Source organism: Phaseolus vulgaris, chromosome 3, assembly GCF_051622355.1.
Source record: "Phaseolus vulgaris cultivar YP4 chromosome 3, ASM5162235v1, whole genome shotgun sequence".
Taxonomy (NCBI): Eukaryota; Viridiplantae; Streptophyta; class Magnoliopsida; order Fabales; family Fabaceae; genus Phaseolus; species Phaseolus vulgaris.
This window is the reverse complement of record NC_143500.1, coordinates 2,725,212-2,740,158: the sequence shown is the minus strand read 5'-3', so window position 1 is coordinate 2,740,158 and position 14,947 is coordinate 2,725,212. Positions and strand designations below refer to the sequence as shown.

At 31.6% G+C, this 14,947-nt stretch overlaps 1 protein-coding gene across 1 annotated transcript; it reads left to right on the top strand.

Moving 5' to 3' along the window:
- The first annotated feature begins 2,501 nt into the window (after positions 1-2,501).
- Positions 2,502-13,992, top strand: LOC137808803 (myosin-6). Its single transcript, XM_090300787.1, is given in 27 exon segments — positions 2,502-2,528; positions 3,096-3,227; positions 3,965-4,108; positions 4,220-4,365; positions 4,715-4,871; positions 5,415-5,473; positions 5,583-5,742; positions 6,334-6,528; positions 6,531-6,721; positions 6,806-6,952; positions 7,056-7,157; positions 7,495-7,552; positions 7,646-7,747; positions 8,414-8,451; positions 8,625-8,751; positions 8,896-9,066; positions 9,338-9,469; positions 9,680-9,789; positions 9,900-9,960; positions 10,857-11,034; positions 11,203-11,408; positions 12,225-12,344; positions 12,574-12,674; positions 12,799-13,093; positions 13,500-13,604; positions 13,703-13,810; positions 13,882-13,992. Coding segments are annotated over 27 exon segments (3,483 nt in total).
- The last annotated feature ends 955 nt before the right edge of the window (positions 13,993-14,947 follow it).

The window sequence follows — 14,947 nt, the reverse complement described above, 5'->3', positions numbered from 1 at the left end:
TCCTTAACAGATATGAATCATACCAATGTTTGTTTACCCTTATTCGAGGAAAACCTGAGATCTAACTAGCTTCTCTACGTGGTTAAATCTACTTCATTTTCTATTTTTATACTAATTTTTGCTATTATAGTATTAATATTAATATTACATTTAAATCTTATTCTAAACTCATGCTAGTTATGGTTACAATTATAATTATTTTGTGTTCTCAACTATGTCTATGTTATGTTTCTATTTAAGCAGAAAAATATACGATTTCTATATATATATCAAAATAAGAAAAATAGAACTGTATAATAATTTATATTATTTTGATAAGTTCTATCATCTCAATTATTTTGATAAGTTCTATCATCTGAATATTTTGAAGTGTATGTTCTCAACTATGTCCATGTAATTTTTCTTATTTTGATATATAGAAATTGTATATTTTTCTGCTTAAATTGGAAATTGTATGAGAGAGTTTATTGGTGATTTCTTTACGTTTATTCACGTTCAGAATGCTTTGGTAGCAGAGTTTTATGGAGTTATATATGTTAGGGAGGAAACTCAAAAAAATAGGTCTTACTAATGTAGGACTTGAATGTGATTCTGCCTAGGTTAATGGTGCATTTATGGCTCGGACTAAGGTTCCGTGGATGCTTCGTAATCGGTAGAATACTTGTCTTAATTAATGTGGGAAAATAAGGTTTGGGTTTACTTATATTTTTCGTGAAGAGAATGTGTGAGCGGATAAGTTGGCTAACTTAAGATTTATTTGTAGAGAGACTTATTTCATTGGTATAATAGGTTTTTATCTAGTATATTCTTAGAGTTCTTTATGAATAAGTATAATTTACCTATACATAGTTTTTGTCAACATATGAGTTTTGGTCTAATCTCTATATTTTTTTTGTATTTTCTTTATTTTTCTTTTAATAATATTTGTTTCATGTGATGACAGATGATTGTTGTTACTTGGGGTGTCAGTCTAACTGAGATGTTAAGTTGCATAATAATGTTTAACATGAAAGCTTTATATATAAAAAAATAACATATCAATGAAACACTACCAAGTATCAAGTGCAATATACAACTTTGTACGATAAAAAAAGTTAAAATATAGTAATTTATCATGGTTTTTAAATAATAAAAACATAAAAAAAAAACTAAGAAAATGTTTATAAATAAACATGTGTAAATATACTACAGCTAAAATTATTATACACTTCAATTATCAAAAACAAAAAAAAAAACAACTTATCCTAGCTCAAATGAGATCATAGAATAGAAATATAGACATAGTTGAGAACACAAAATAATTATAATTGTAATCATAACTAGCATGAGTTTTCTAAGCCATTGAATTCTGCCAAAAACAACAATTTTCTATCAGATATTCAGATTCAATTCAATGGTTGAAAAACTACCACCCTGGTGATGTTGCACCAATTAGTTCTTCAACAAGGGTATATTTTGTGTTTTCTCTTAATTTCTTTAGATTTATGATAAGATCATCATTTTTGGATGATCATGCATGATGTGGAAGAAGAAGGGTGAAGGGAGGAGAAAGATTAAAGACACTTTCTGAGATTGATCACGTCAAAACTCATCAAGAGTTTACAAGACATGGTGTATTTGTATTCAACAAAGGGGATCACATGATGGCATAGTGCATGTGTGAGATTCATGTGCAAACAATGAATCCAAGGTGTGAAGAAACAACGAGGGATTCAAAGATTTTTAATTTTAGTTGGAAGTGTATATGGTATCTTGTGACAGGAATAAGGACAACATGTGAAGTTGGATTTCATGGTGTGCCAGTTACATAAGATTAAGATACATAGTTGTTGTTTGTGATCACGTTTCATGTGTCATGTTATAACGTGTTGGGTAGAAGCAAGAGAAGAGAATAGAGGAAGATAGTTGCAGAGGAGGGTTAGCATAGGTTTGATCATCTTCTTGTGAAAAGCAACGTGATTGTGAAGCCTCTTCTGCAACTCTACTTTCCCGGGGTGACTCCCATTTTGAATCTTTCAATCTTCATACCAAGAAAACGCCAAGTTAGATATGTAACAGTAGCAAGTTTGTTTCAATATTCTCAAGTTATTTTCTCCACATTGCTTGGTAGACTCTGGTGATGCAATCCAAGGTTTGAGTAGCTGATCCTCGGATTCATTTGGGAGCATAACATTTTGTTAGCAATGGTAATACCTTTTAACACTTTCCAATTTCACATTGTGTTACTTTTCCTTGCGTGTGCTTTAGTTAGATAGGATTCACATTCTGTTACATGGTTCAAATAAGCACTTTTCATTCACCTATATTTTTTTAGTGTCAGCAACCCTTTGAAGCTTTTGCTTATTTGTTTTAGTCCTATAACATGGAGATGGTTGAAATTCCTTGGTGGCTAGTGCTTTAAACTGATTTTTCCCATTTTTGGGGCAACAAAATCTTTAATATGACTAGATTATATCTGTTTCTAGTTTCAATGAAGTTGTTGTATGATATTATTTCTCGACATGGTTGAAGTAGATGTGGATGGGCATGTTGGATTCTCTTAGAAAAATAATTTAAAAGGTGTGCTAAGGCACTCTGGTTAAGAACAGATGCATCTTATTAAATATCATGCAGAAGTGTTTTGTTTCTGTTTTTACTTTTGTTATGGATGACAATGTTTTGAAGTTTAAAGGGGCTTAAATGTATTAGTATATTCTTATTTGACTGCTGCTTTCCAAATAAGAATATAATCTCTCTAAATGGTTTCACAATAGACTTCTTAAATTCTACATGTTATCTGGTAAAAACTATACTATTAATTACATTTAAAATCATAGTATAAATGACATTCAAAACTAGAATTAAAGATAATAATTATTGGTCATTCAAATTTCTAAAACAAAACTGGCTTTGAGTTTAATGCTTAACATTAACTAGGTAGCATGTACTATGTTGTCATGTAAACTTGGCAGCATTAGCTTCATTTATATGATTGACCTTTACTTGTAATTAATGTGGGAGCAAAGTGTGAGCATGTCCACAATTGATGCCAATATAAATTCAAATGAAATTCTATTATGATGATAAAAGCACTGATTATCCTTTTGAATGCACAGGCTGCTGGTCAACTCAATTATGTAGCAGGGTCCTTTGTGTGGGTTGAGGACCCTGAATTAGCTTGGATAGATGGAGAAATCCAGGATTCTAAGAAAGATGAGGTCACCATTATCTTTAAATCGGGCACCAGGGTGAGTTTCCTCAATGTATATTAAATCATTTTTTATCAGTAAAGAATAAATAAAATAAAATGAGATACTTTAAAAGCGCCTCAACCCTTATACAGATATATAGAAGTGAATAAACGTGAATATTCTATAGAAGAATTGTATACTCCATTTTAAGATTTATTATTTGTTAACTTTAGAAGAATTACACTCATCAATAGTTGTTTGGAATAACCAATGCATGTACTGTATATAAAAGAAAAAGAGATCCAAATATACTATGTGTTTCTTTATATAGTTCTGAATTAGCTCACTTATAAGTAACAAACATACTATGTCATCAGAAGCTGTATTGCATTTCTTATTTCTTCTCCACATATTGGTTTGTAACTGATGATCCAAACATGATCAAATTTAAACATATTAACCAAATATAACAAACATTTTCTCTTTTTCTAGTATATGTAGTTCTTTTCTCCAATGCTTTGTACATTTTGAGGCAATTTTGGGTGTGTGATGCCTTATTATATGGGTGAAAAGGAATATCACGGTATGTTGCAGAGTTTATTCCTTCTCAGTGCATCTGATATTCACATCATGGATACTTCTTTAGAAAGGAATTGTGTAGTTTAGCTAAAATCTTTTCAAGAAGTTTGTCTGCAAGATTCTGCAGTATACTTTAGAGTTAAACCAATTCACTTACACAATGAGATTATTAAAACTTTTAAAAGTACTCAACACCATGTGCATCTTCATTGCAGGTTGTGAGCAAATCGACTAACATGTATCCCAAAGATCCAGAATTCCCACCTAATGGTGTGGAAGATATGACAAAACTGGCATATCTGCATGAACCAGGAGTTCTTCAGAATTTGAAAATTCGATATTCCGGAAATAAAATTTATGTAAGATGTCAAATATTTCTTGTGCAATGAAATTTCATATTTCAGATGTGCTTTGCTTTGCTTTGACAGTCACTGCAATGAAGCTTTAACTTTTGGTGGTGGTGTTTGCAGACATACACTGGAAATATATTGATAGCTGTGAACCCTTTTCAAAGGTTACCTCATTTGACTGAAACTAGTACCATGATGAAGTATAAAGGTGCAGCTTTTGGTGAACAGAGTCCACATCCTTTTGCAATTGCAAGTTCTGCATATAGGTACCTTGTTGCTGCTCTCAGTTTTTTGTGTCTTGGTTTGTGGCTTTAACCTGTTTCTATGGTTTAAACATGATGATGACAGATCTAGATAATTAAGAAACAAATAAGTTTGTAACATGTACCGTATACTACATTACAAGAAAATTATTAAATAGAACGATAATTGTTTTTCTTCTTTCTTCTTCCGTTGAGTAACTACACAAAAGACTTCTCTGTATTTCTGGTTTTATAACTCTTTTTTACAGTTTCTGGTTTCTTAACAGTATCAAAGCTTCTTGGCACTTATGAAATGATATAAAATTATGAATAAGACATGTCTGCATTCACTAACCAATAAAACTATCTACAGCAAGATGATAAACGAAAAAAGAAGCCAATCTATTTTGGTTAGTGGAGAAAGTGGAGCTGGTAAAACTGAAAGTACAAAGATGCTCATGCAGTATCTAGCTTTTTTAGGAGGAAGAGCAGAAACTGAAGGACGGTCTGTGGAGCAACAAGTTCTCGAGGTAAGAAACTAAATTTTGACATGTATTCTGATTATATTTCTGCCTTTTAGTTTTCTTGTCCAACCACATGCTAAATATTACACTACTAGAAATCATTAAATAGAAACCAATTTTAGAGACCACAAATAATTAGTTGTTATATTGACTACATTAGATACTATTTTAGAGACTAAAAAAAGTTATCGGTTTCTATCATTAATAAATAGTTTATCAATTAGTATTTAATTAGCTACCAAGGTTTTAAATACCAATTAATTAGATTCTAAATTTGGTAGCAAAAATATTGGTAACTAATTAGATACCAATCTAGAAACTATTTATCAATAATAGAAATTAATTTAAAAACTAATAACTTGTTTAGTTTTTAAAATAGTATTTAATTTAGTCAATATAGCAACTAATTATTTTTGTCTCTAAAATTAGTTTTTATTTAACGATTTTCTTGTAGTGAAAGTATTGTGATTGTAAATTTAGTGACACACTCTTGAGAAATATAGTCATGGATGTTATTACTTATTTTGCATGTTATTCACACTTGTGCAGTCCAATCCAGTTTTAGAAGCATTTGGCAATGCAAAGACAGTTAGGAATAATAATTCTAGGTACCAAATGTGTTGTCCAGTAATATTTTTTTCCTTTGCAATTTCCTCTGCACCCTCTTTGCCTAAATTTATTTAAATTTTGTCCTAAGTTTCCATAGTATAATTTCAGTCGTTTTGGTAAGTTTGTGGAGATTCAGTTTGATCAAAAGGGGAGAATTTCAGGAGCTGCTATCAGAACATATTTGCTGGAAAGATCCCGTGTCTGTCAAGTTTCTAATCCTGAGAGAAATTATCATTGCTTTTATATGCTTTGTGCTGCACCACAAGAGGTAGATGATTCTTCCTTTCAGATAATAAATTTTGGCCTACAAAATTGAAGATATGCTTTCCATCAAATGCAAAAAATTTGTGTGATAACATTAAGATCTTCTTCCAATAAAATAGTGTATGAGCTATGATCCATAGTGGCTTTGATGCCTCTAGCCATTGAATAAAATTCAAGTTATGGTTAGGGTTTTACAGAAGCACAAGCCTCCAGATCTAGAACTCATATATCAACTTGAAGGATAGTTTCTGAATGTAATTACTTAATGATAAAACTGTGCTTACAAGATTTACTGTTTCATTACAAAAGTTAATGAGCATTCTCAACATGCATATGAGCTTCAAGAGTTGGATTTTGAAATACCTTGTTGGTTGATCTTGTTTGATGTGAGATAATGAGTCTTTGATGTGTGTTGAATGAAAGGGGCTTAGCCCATAGTTTATATTATTATGTTATTGATCCTGTTATTATTCTCATCTGTAAATAAAGACCCATGTGTGTTTAATTTATACAAGGAATATCAATCCTATATTAATTTTCTTCATTCCTAATTAACAATGTGAATTTGTTTTTATTTGAGTTTTCCCATGTCTAGGATGTTGGTAAGTACAAACTGGAAGATCCAAGAAAATTTCATTACCTTAATCAATCAAGCTGCATTGAGCTTGATGGGGTGGATGATTCTAAGGAGTACCTTGCAACTAAGAGAGCTATGGAGGTTGTTGGGATCAGCTCTGAGGAGCAGGTACCCCTCAGTAACATCCCCATTGCAGAGTGTGTGTTTCTTCTTTTTTTCTATTTATTGTTTTCATTAGAAATATTTGTGATCCCTCCTCTCAGGATGCTATATTTCGAACAGTAGCTGCAATACTTCATTTAGGAAATGTTGATCTTGTTAATGGAGTGGAAGAGGTGTTGGATTCCTCTCAGCCCAAGGATGAAAAATCTTATTTCCACCTAAAAACCGCAGCTGAGCTTTTGATGTAAGTGATGCCATTAATTTATTTGCTGTTTCTCTTGAAGATTAATCTTCTGTGGTTATTTATTTACTTGTTTGTTTGTGGAAGGTGTGATGAGAAATCCCTTGAAGACTCTTTCTGCAAACGTATCATGGTGACTCGTGGTGATACCATAACAAAATCGCTTGATCCAAATTCTGCAGCTCTCAGCAGAGATGCATTAGCTAAAATAATTTATTCAAGGCTTTTTGACTGGTAACATCTGTGATGCTCAAAAGTTTACATATCCTTATAAAAGCTCATTTTAATATACATGAGTTTCTGTGTAATTTGATTGATGGAAACATGTGTTTTTCAGGATTATGTGCAAGATAAACGACACTATTGGGCAAGATCCAAAGTCAAATAGTTTGATTGGAGTTCTAGATATATATGGATTTGAGAGTTTCAAGACCAACAGGTGCTTAACCAGTACCTTTTTTTTTTCAGGTGTTTGTTTACATGAAGTGGGATTATTAACTATGGGAAGTTATGTGCAATGCATTTATTAACCAAGGGACAATATCTTGATATGCATCTGTCTTCTTTGCATGTCACAGTATTTTGTTAAGCTTGATTCAAGCATAGGATAAATGGTTAAAAAATGTTGTGGTAGCTGGTGTTAGAATTTTTGGAGAGTAGAAATAATTGTGTTGGTTGTTGATGGGTGAGAAAGAGGGTGTAATTTTTTGGATTAACCCTTTTTATGTGGCTTACTAACTTTTGGAACTCTCCTATGATCTAATGGTTACTTCCAGCTTTGAGCAATTTTGTATCAATTTAACAAATGAGAAATTACAGCAACATTTCAACCAGGTTAATTTCGTTTATATTTTCCATCTTGTTGGAATCCATTTTCTGCTAGACAATTTATGTTGTAGACTCAATTAACAACATTTCATTATGCAGCATGTCTTCAAAATGGAGCAAGAGGAATATAAAAAGGAAGAGATTGATTGGAGTTATATTGAGTTCGTTGATAATCAAGATGTTATTGATCTCATAGAGAAGGTGTAGTTCACAATTCCATCCATTTTTCCATTGTAGGGAACTTCTATCATTTTCTCATCTCAGTCTTGCATGAGATTTAGTGTGAGTATCATTAACCTGATAAGTTTTCATGATGCTTTTTTTGAAACATCCATTCAAATTAAAACTCCTCATAAGTTAATCTGTCATGATTAGTGAATAGTGATTATTCTATTGATGTTACAACTACCTAGATTTTTGGACAAAGTGATGATAATGGTTCAGTAAATTCTTTTTAATCTCACAATCTATTTCTAAAGGAAGTAGATGCAATGCTAGTGCATATAACTGCATATGTTAGGACCAAGTCATAGCAATAACCTTAAGAGAAAAGGGTTTAAAAGTGAATCATAAGAGGAAAAAGGAGTAAAAGGGTAACAGTTCAGCAGGAGTTTAACAGAGTTAGTTTAGTTTTGCCAATAAACAAGACCTTCTTTAAGTAGAGTGGCAATGAAAGGGTATTTGTATACCTTGGTTCATGGCTTCTGAAGATGAGTTTCAGAATCTTTTCCCTCTGTGTAGTATTGTTTCTTGTTAGGCTTTAACATTTTCTTTTTCTTTAAAGAGTTTGCATTTGAACTTTACTGAGCTATACTTGTTTCTTCGTATTTTACATTTCTAATTCATGTACACTTACAATAACTTCAGAAACCTGTTGGCATTATTGCTCTCCTGGATGAAGCCTGGTATGTATTTGATCACTGAGTGGTTCAAACACTTGATTATGGTTGTTCAATTAGACATAGAATGGCTAATATTATTCACTTTTGCAATAAATATACTTCTAGATGGTATATTTAATGGCATCTGCTATGCATGTTCTTTGAGATTGTGAGTTTCACCTGCTTATTCTTTGTAGTATGTTTCCAAGATCAACGCATGAAACATTTGCTGAAAAGATGTATCAAACCTTCATAGGCAAGAAACGCTTCAACAAGCCAAAGTTGTCTCGCACTGACTTCACCATTAAGCACTATGCCGGTGATGTAAGTGAAGTACATTTTGATCTGCATAGTTTTCTCAAGTTCTGACTAATTTTACTTTAATTTTTAACTAGTCAGCATATCAATTCAACTTAAAATATATCAGCAAAGAAAAAGGGTTTAATATGTGGTGATTTTCAATTTCAGGTCACTTATCAAACTAATCTTTTCCTTGATAAAAATAAAGACTATGTTATTCCAGAGCATGCTACTCTACTCAGGGCCTCCAAGTGCTCCTTTGTTTCAGGGTTGTTCCCACCTTCACCTCAGGATGCTACAAAATCGAAAAAGTTCTCTTCTATAGCCACTCAGTTTAAGGTTTGTTTTGTTTTTCTTTATAAAAGCTTTCATGTTAGGTATCACTATACAACTTGACATCTCAGTTAGGCTGATACCTCAAGTAACAATAATCATCTATTATCACATAAAAAAAGTATTATAGAGAGACTAAACCAAAACTCATATGTTAACAAAAACGATACATAGGTAGACTATAACTATAAGGTCTGTTTTGTTTTGCCAAGTATATAATTGCAAATTATCTCTGCCTTGTATTTATCTACATTATGCTAATGCATGTATTACAAAGCTACAACTGCAATCATTGCTTGAAACTCTAAATGCTACCGAGCCACACTACATTCGTTGTGTAAAGCCAAATAATGTTCTGAAGCCACGGATATTCGACAACAATAATGTGTTGCAGCAGCTTCGATGTGGAGTAAGTTCAATACCATTTTGGCTGTGTTCTCTTGTATGACATGCACTATTAAAAAACTATTAAATAGAAATCAATTTTAGAGACTAAAAATAATTAGTTATTATATTAACTAATTATTTTGTCTCTAAAATTAGTTTCTATTTAATGATTTTCTTGTAGTGATGAGTACTTTGGCCAAGTGACTTGAGACTTTGTGGATGCCGTTCACAGGGAGTATTGGAGGCAATTCGGATAAGTTGTGCTGGATATCCCACTAGAAAGAAATTTGAAGAATTTGTTCAGAGGTTTAGCATCCTGGAACCTGAGGTTCTGAAATCATGGTATTTTCATGCCTTTCCACTTTTTGTTTTTCCTTTTCCAGTCATGTAGATGAATCTGATTCAGGAGTATTTGAAACCGAATAACAATAACAATAACCATACATTCTCAGCCGTGATGGGATGACTGCTTGCAAGAGGATTCTAGATAGAGTGGATCTTAAAGATTATCAGGTGCCAATTTATCCAACTAGAGTTTCTAATGATATCAGTAGTAACATTTACATTGCATGCTGGTTTACTTTAACATGGATTGGAATAAAATATGTTGTGCATAATTAGGAGATATTTATTCTGTAATTAAGCTGGCTCTGATACCATATTAAGAAGTAGATTTTAAGAACCTTATAAAATCAGTTTATAAGGTAAGGTTTGCATACACATATATACTATGAAATGTCTTAATCTCTAGTCGATGTTGGATTTCCAACAAAATATTATTTGGATATTTTATTTTTTCTTTCCTTTTCCATTGGTTTGAGTAACACCATGAAGAAAGCAAGTAATGTTCTAGCTATTTACTAACAAAGTTAACTGCTATTGCATTGCATTTCTGTGTTTTTTTCTTTAATCAGCAATAATAAACTAATTAAATGGAGTCCTTGGAGTGCTTCAACCCATCAACATGATGCATCATATTTACAACACATCCTATAGAATATACCTTCAAACATGTATATATTGATAAAAAATTATGGAGTCACATTACATCAAGATTCTAAGAATCTTAGAGCACTTGCAGTCCATACCTAAACTACAAAAGCGTTTATCTTTGAATCTTTTTCTCCTTCGGAATTATGCATTTGCAGATTAAACTTGATCGAAAGGACAAATGTTCTGATTTTGAAACAACTTTGTTATTGAGGTTGAGACTTTGTCTACCTGTACATCTGATGTGCAGTCTCCATCTCATTGCGATTTTGCAAGAGGCATATTGAGATACAGCGGCATATGTTTTTGCAATTCACCAGCCACATGCTTTTGACATTCATGTGCTTGTGTGACTCCTGGATTTAAGATTATAAAAGAAATAGAAAAAACTCTTGTTGAATGAACTATTCCCATTGCAGATTGGAAAGACAAAAGTGTTTCTGAGAGCAGGTCAAATGGCAGAACTAGATGCATGTCGTGCAGAGGCCCTGGGAAGATTTGCAACTGTCATTCAGAGAAAATTCCGCACGTTTCTCTGTCAGAAACAGTACATCTTAATGCAGTTGTCTGCCATAGAACTTCAAAGGGTTGCCAAAGGTGTCATTTATGTGAATCCTTTAGGACTGTTTGAAGTGTTTTACTATGTAATCAATGAAATACTATTACATGTTGATTACATTTTTTTTATAAAAGTTTTCATGTTAGATGTTAGATATTACTATGCAGTTGTTGATTCTACATTTATGCGCTCTAAATTTAATGTAGGAAAACTTGCACGACATCAGTATGAATGCATGAGGAGAAAAGCAGCTTGTTTGAAAATTCAGAAAGATTTCCTAATGCATATTTCCAGAAATGCTTACAAAACCATTTATGCATCAGCTATTTATATTCAAATTGGTCTGAGAGGGATGGTTGCTAGAAAAGAACTTAGATTCAGAAAACGATCACTAGCTGCAATTGTTATTCAGGTAGGATAGAGAAGCATTTTCTTCTTAGTTAAAGAAGACTACTATCTCAAACTTCTGCTTAGTTTTCCCTATTTAAAATATACATGAACAAAACTTAGATACTCTAGCATAGGAATTGTTGATGTTATTTTGTAATAAAATTTGGAGTTTTACTTTGATAATTTGCATCTTAGTAACTACAATGTATACTACTGAATGAAACTCTAAATATGAATGAAAAACAGCACCAACAGTACCTATGGTTCTGTATGTAAGCTTTTGCCTTTATATATTTGCCAATTACCTTTGTTTTCTTTCAATCATATCATAGGTATAAAGATGAAAACTTTCTACCCTTCACTAGGACCATAATGAAAGGAACATTGTTTAGTAGACTCCCCATCTGTCATAACTGTTGCATAATCAGAAAAATTATTGTGTAATTAAGTGTAGATTTCATTCTCTATTTACTGTAACTTGTTAGTGATTTGATTTGTACAAACTCATTATTTCTTATTTTCATTACCTATTATTTCTTTTCTTAAAGTTGTAAACCGTCTATAAATTGAGACTGTATTCACATTTGTAAATCACATCAGAAAAATACATTTCATCTATTTCTTTTAAGTATAACTATAGAATCTCAACTGAAATTTAAGTCTTTTACTTACCCTTTCTTTCATTGTAATATGTTTTTCTTTGTAAAGACAGAACAAGCTTGAGGTTAAAGCATTGAAAGTGTTGGAAAATTGTTTATATCAGTAGTAATTGTATTATATTTGGTGCATTATACATAAAACTTGATTAATTTAATGGGTTTTTTTCTTCTTATCATAGGTTCTATATAGAGGTTATACAGATCGTACTTATTTCCAGAGGCTAAAGAAAGCAACAACATTTGCAGTGTGTTCCAGGAAGAGAGCATTGGCTAGGAGAGAACTTCGAAAGCTTAAAATGGTGTTCCCTCTTCCCTCTTGTTTACTTTTAAAAATTATCAATCATACAATGTTTGATGTGAATCACATTTCTGAACATTGAACCCCTCCATCACAAGTATTTCCAATGACAATGATGGCTTATCTTTTGTAACAAGAACTTTGATGTTATCACCAACTAATATATATATGTATAATGCATATATATACATATATATATATATGTACATCTAAATTTCAACTTAGTGCAGGCTGCCAGGGAAGCCAAGGCACTTGAAGCTGCAAAAAATGATCTGGAAAAGCAAGTCAAAGAATTAACTTCTTGTCTAGAAGAAGAGAAGACAATGAGGGTAATTTATTTATTTACAGTAAATGAAAATGCAGAAGCATGTAATAGTGTTTCTTCATGCCTAGTATTGCTAATTTGGTTATTTTATTATTTATCTCCAACATGCTAAATGTTGTTTTTATCATTATGATATTGAGGAAGCTAAGACACAAGAAAATGAAACACTGCAACAAGCTTTGCAAGAGAAGGAGGTTCGGTTACAAGAAATTGTGGAAGCCAAGACACAAGAAACTGAAAAACTAAAACATGCTTTGCAAGAGATGCAACATCAGTTCCAAGAAATTAAGGAAGCCAAGACACATGAAACTGAAAAACTACAGCATGATTTGCAAGAGATGAAGCTTCAGTTCCAAGAAACTAAGGCAGTGCTCATTCAGGAACAAGCTGCCAAGAAAGTAGTTGAGCAACCTCCAACTATGCAGGTATTCCTGTTAATGATGTTCACATTGAATTGATTGATAAGTTAATGACAAAAAATGAGGAACTCATTGTATATTTTCAAGGAAGGAGATTGATTATTTTGAAATGTTCTCCTTGACTCACCTGAAGATCTAATCTTGGTTTACTTTCAAATTTCCTTGTTTTTTCTTTATAGATTGGTGTCTTCATCCTTTGGTTTATATGTTTTCGATTAAAAACAAGTTATTTATGTTAGGTTTGACAAGTGATTCCTTCTGCTGTTTGTGGGGGTTGTTGTTGTTGTTTGGACTCTTGTGAACTTTCTGTCTAAGATGTATAAGGATTGAACCACCTGCTGAGATGGTTCATATTTATTTATGAAGTTAATAATTAAGTTGTTAAGTGTGTTTCATTTTTTATTCTGTGCAGGAACTGGTGAATTCACTGGAAAAGAAAATTGTGCAGGAGTTACCTACTAATGTTACCAACTATGAGTTGATCAATAAACTTACTTCAGAAAATAAACATATTAAGGTACAAATTAAGCATCAAGTATTTGAAATTTATGCATTGTTGTAACTATTATTATTATTATTATTATTATTATTATCTTTATTTTTTATGTTTTACAGGAACGGATTAAACTATTGGAAAAGAAAACTTCTTTACAAAAGTTATCTGCTAATGTTACTAACAATGAGTTTATCCATAAGCTTACTTCAGAAAATGAACATCTTAAGGTATAATTTCAATAATAAGTGTTTGAAAATTTATGTTATTGTGTTGTTATTCTTATTTTTATGTTTTACAGGAACAAATTAGTTCATTGGAAAAAAGTATGCAGGATGAGTTTCCTATTAATGCTACTCACAATGAGTTGATCAATAAATTTCACTCAGAAAATGAACATATTAAGGTATAAATTAATTAGTAAGTGTTTGTGATTTATGCTATTATTATTATTATTATTATTATTATTATTATTATTGGTATCTTTTGTACTTTTAATGAACTTTATTAGTTTATGGGAAAAGAAAATTGCAGAAAATTTCCATTTGATATTATTCAAAGTTAGGGAAAACTGAGTCCGTTCCGTTTAAGTCAGGTTTTTTATTGGTTTGGTAAAATTGACTAGGGGTGTTTCTTCCTGCACCCCCATCATTCTTCTTCCTGCACCTCATCATTTTTTAAAGTATCCAAATTGCCCTTGTCATTTTATTTGGAAACGTGGATTCCATGGCAGTGTATGAGTTGCAGGTTTTTACACCATTGAGGTTGTTGCAGCAAATGGCAGAGCTATGGTGGAGGTGGTGGTGTGTTGAGAAGGCTTCGTTGGTGGTTTGAGCTAAAAAAAACGAGTTATGTTGTATTGTTTTGGATTATTATGACATCTTTTTAGAATCGGGTTTTCAAAACGACTTTCGGAGTTGGTAATCTAGAATGGGTAAAATGAGTTCTAGAATCACAATTTTGTAAGTAAAAAAAGACGCAAAGTTATTTACATAATAGACGACCTGAAAGAAAAAAAAAAGCATTTAGAAATATTTTTTTTGGAACACATTATTTTAATTTATGAAAAGTTAAATTTCAAAGTAAAATATGTGTTTCAAAAAAGTATTTTGGGATGACTTTTTCTCTCATGGTCATTTTTGTCATTTCAAATTTTTGATGGAGTGTAGGAAGAAGAATGATGGATTGCAGGAAGAAACACCCAGTGTGCTAGTTCATCAGTTTTTTTAGAATATATATATATATATATATATATATATATATATATATATATTCTTAAAGTACATTTAATTATGTACATATTTTTTAATCTTTAATTGATTAAGTTAGATAATTTAAGTGGATTATTATATTTACTTGCTAAATTA